The following is a 1994-nucleotide window of genomic DNA, read 5'->3' as shown; positions in this document are numbered from 1 at the left end:
TAACGTTATAAAGACTTGCTTAACTGTTGTGTACTTATTTTTATTTTCTAGGTGCAGAAAACAATGAAGTTAAAAGTTATATATATATTAGCGGAGGAAAATCAGATGAAACAACTCAGGAAAACTGTGTTTTAAAAATGGACACAAACATTGGTAAATGGAATAATTTTAAAACTATTGGTAACGTAGAAGCGAACATCAATCCGTTATAAAAGGAGATAAAATGTATTTGATAGGCGGTACTGATGAATCAGACTATGTTGATTCAGCTGAAAATGAGATTGTGTCTCTCAGCGATGAATTAGCTACCAAAACGTTTCCAAAAATGCATAACAAACGGCTAAGCTTTGGAATGTGTTCTTTAGCAGAATGTGTTTTTGTCGGAGGAGGATTTAAAAACTCTTCTGAAGATATAGGCAAATGCGAAGTCTACAGTTTTGAAACTTGTGAATGGACTGAAGTTTCTAGTATGAACACTAAAAGATGCGAATTCACTTTGACTTATTTTCAAGGAAAAATCTGGGCTATTGGCGGTTTTAATGACACAGATACATGGCTGGACACTATAGAAACATTCGATATTACACAAAACAAATGGACAACAAACAATTTGAGACTCCTAACTGAACGATCTGGGCATAGCGTTGTTGCACACGACAAAAAACTCTTTGTTGTTGGTGGCGAAAACCAAGACTCCATTTTAGATTCGGTTGAAGTTTATTCAAGCGAAACCAATCAGTTTAGCTTCGTTGCTCTAATGAATATTCCACGTATTAGATTTGGATGCTGTGTTGTAAATTCTAGTTTTTATGTGATTGGAGGATATGATTTAGATTATGCCACTCTTACAGATGAAGTTGAGATATACGACATTGAAAGTGATGAATGGAGAAGAGGTCCGAGTTTGCCTTTAAAATTGGCTGAGTTTTCTTGCTGTGAAACTTATGATTTCTGCTCATTTTATAAGTAGCTGTTAGTTTTATTTTATTTAATAATTTTTTACTACCAATGTTGTTAACAAAAAAGTTTAAATTTTACTGGCTCTAAACAAAAGTTTGTACCGTTTAAACTTAGTTTTCACAACTTGCAATATTACTCAGTTTTAACAAAATATTACATACAAACAAGTAAAATATCTTTATTAACTACATAATTAACAATTTTAATTAATTGATGCAGTAGAATTTTATTGTTTTGAAAAAAGTTGTTTGTGTGAAACACATTTATTTTTGTTTCAATAATTTTATTTTTGACAGAAAAGTTGTATCTTAAAATTTTTTTTTTCAATTAAAATAATTATATAAAGTTTAAAATAAACACATTATGTGTTTTTTTTTTACAATATCCTACACATATTAAGTTCACTAAACTGTTTTAATTTACTATGTGTTTATTACTTTAGTTTCTCATTTTTTTAGTATGTTTCTTCTACATAAAGTTTCCAAAAAAAAAAACAAATTGTTTTAACTTTATCTAAGTATGTGTAAATAATTCTAATAAAAATTAAACTGCTCATCTAAATTAGTACCAGAAAAGTAATTTTTTGTTATCCTTTAAATTTTAAGTTAGATAAATGCCCATATTATTATAAAAATAGTATAAAGAAATAATTTCACAAGAGTTTCCAGAGTGTTAAAAAACATTAATAAAACATTTCTAAATTAACTAATTTTTAGTTATGTCTTAACTGCAATTGTTTTTATTACTCTTGGCGCTTAAAAATATAAGCTTATGTAAAACTCTAATGTACTTTTTGATATAATTATCATTTCTTTTAATAGTAAACATTTTGTTGTTTATTTTAGTATATAGCTTGCTATTCAAGAATTTACTCTTTTATTTTAAAATAAATTACTTTCTATAGATTAAGTTTTCATTTTTTGTTAATTTTAATATATAACTTGAAAACTTTATCTGTAGAAAGTATGTTATTATATAATAAAACAGTAACTTCTTGAATAGGAACATAATGATTGATATTGATACTACAAATT

At 26.8% G+C, this 1994-nt stretch overlaps 1 protein-coding gene across 1 annotated transcript; it reads left to right on the top strand.

Moving 5' to 3' along the window:
- The first annotated feature begins 223 nt into the window (after nt 1-223).
- Nucleotides 224-970, top strand: LOC145836307 (kelch-like protein 26). Its single transcript, XM_082944120.1, has one exon. The coding sequence runs from the start codon at nt 224-226 to the stop codon at nt 968-970; it is 747 nt and encodes a 248-aa protein (XP_082800246.1).
- The last annotated feature ends 1024 nt before the right edge of the window (nt 971-1994 follow it).

The sequence above is a fragment of the Thalia democratica genome, chromosome 5 (genome assembly GCF_965202585.1).
Source record: "Thalia democratica chromosome 5, ktThaDemo2.hap1.1, whole genome shotgun sequence".
In the NCBI taxonomy this organism is placed as follows: Eukaryota; Metazoa; Chordata; class Thaliacea; order Salpida; family Salpidae; genus Thalia; species Thalia democratica.
The sequence above is the reverse complement of the archived record's forward strand: the minus strand, read 5'-3'. Positions and strand labels throughout refer to the sequence as shown.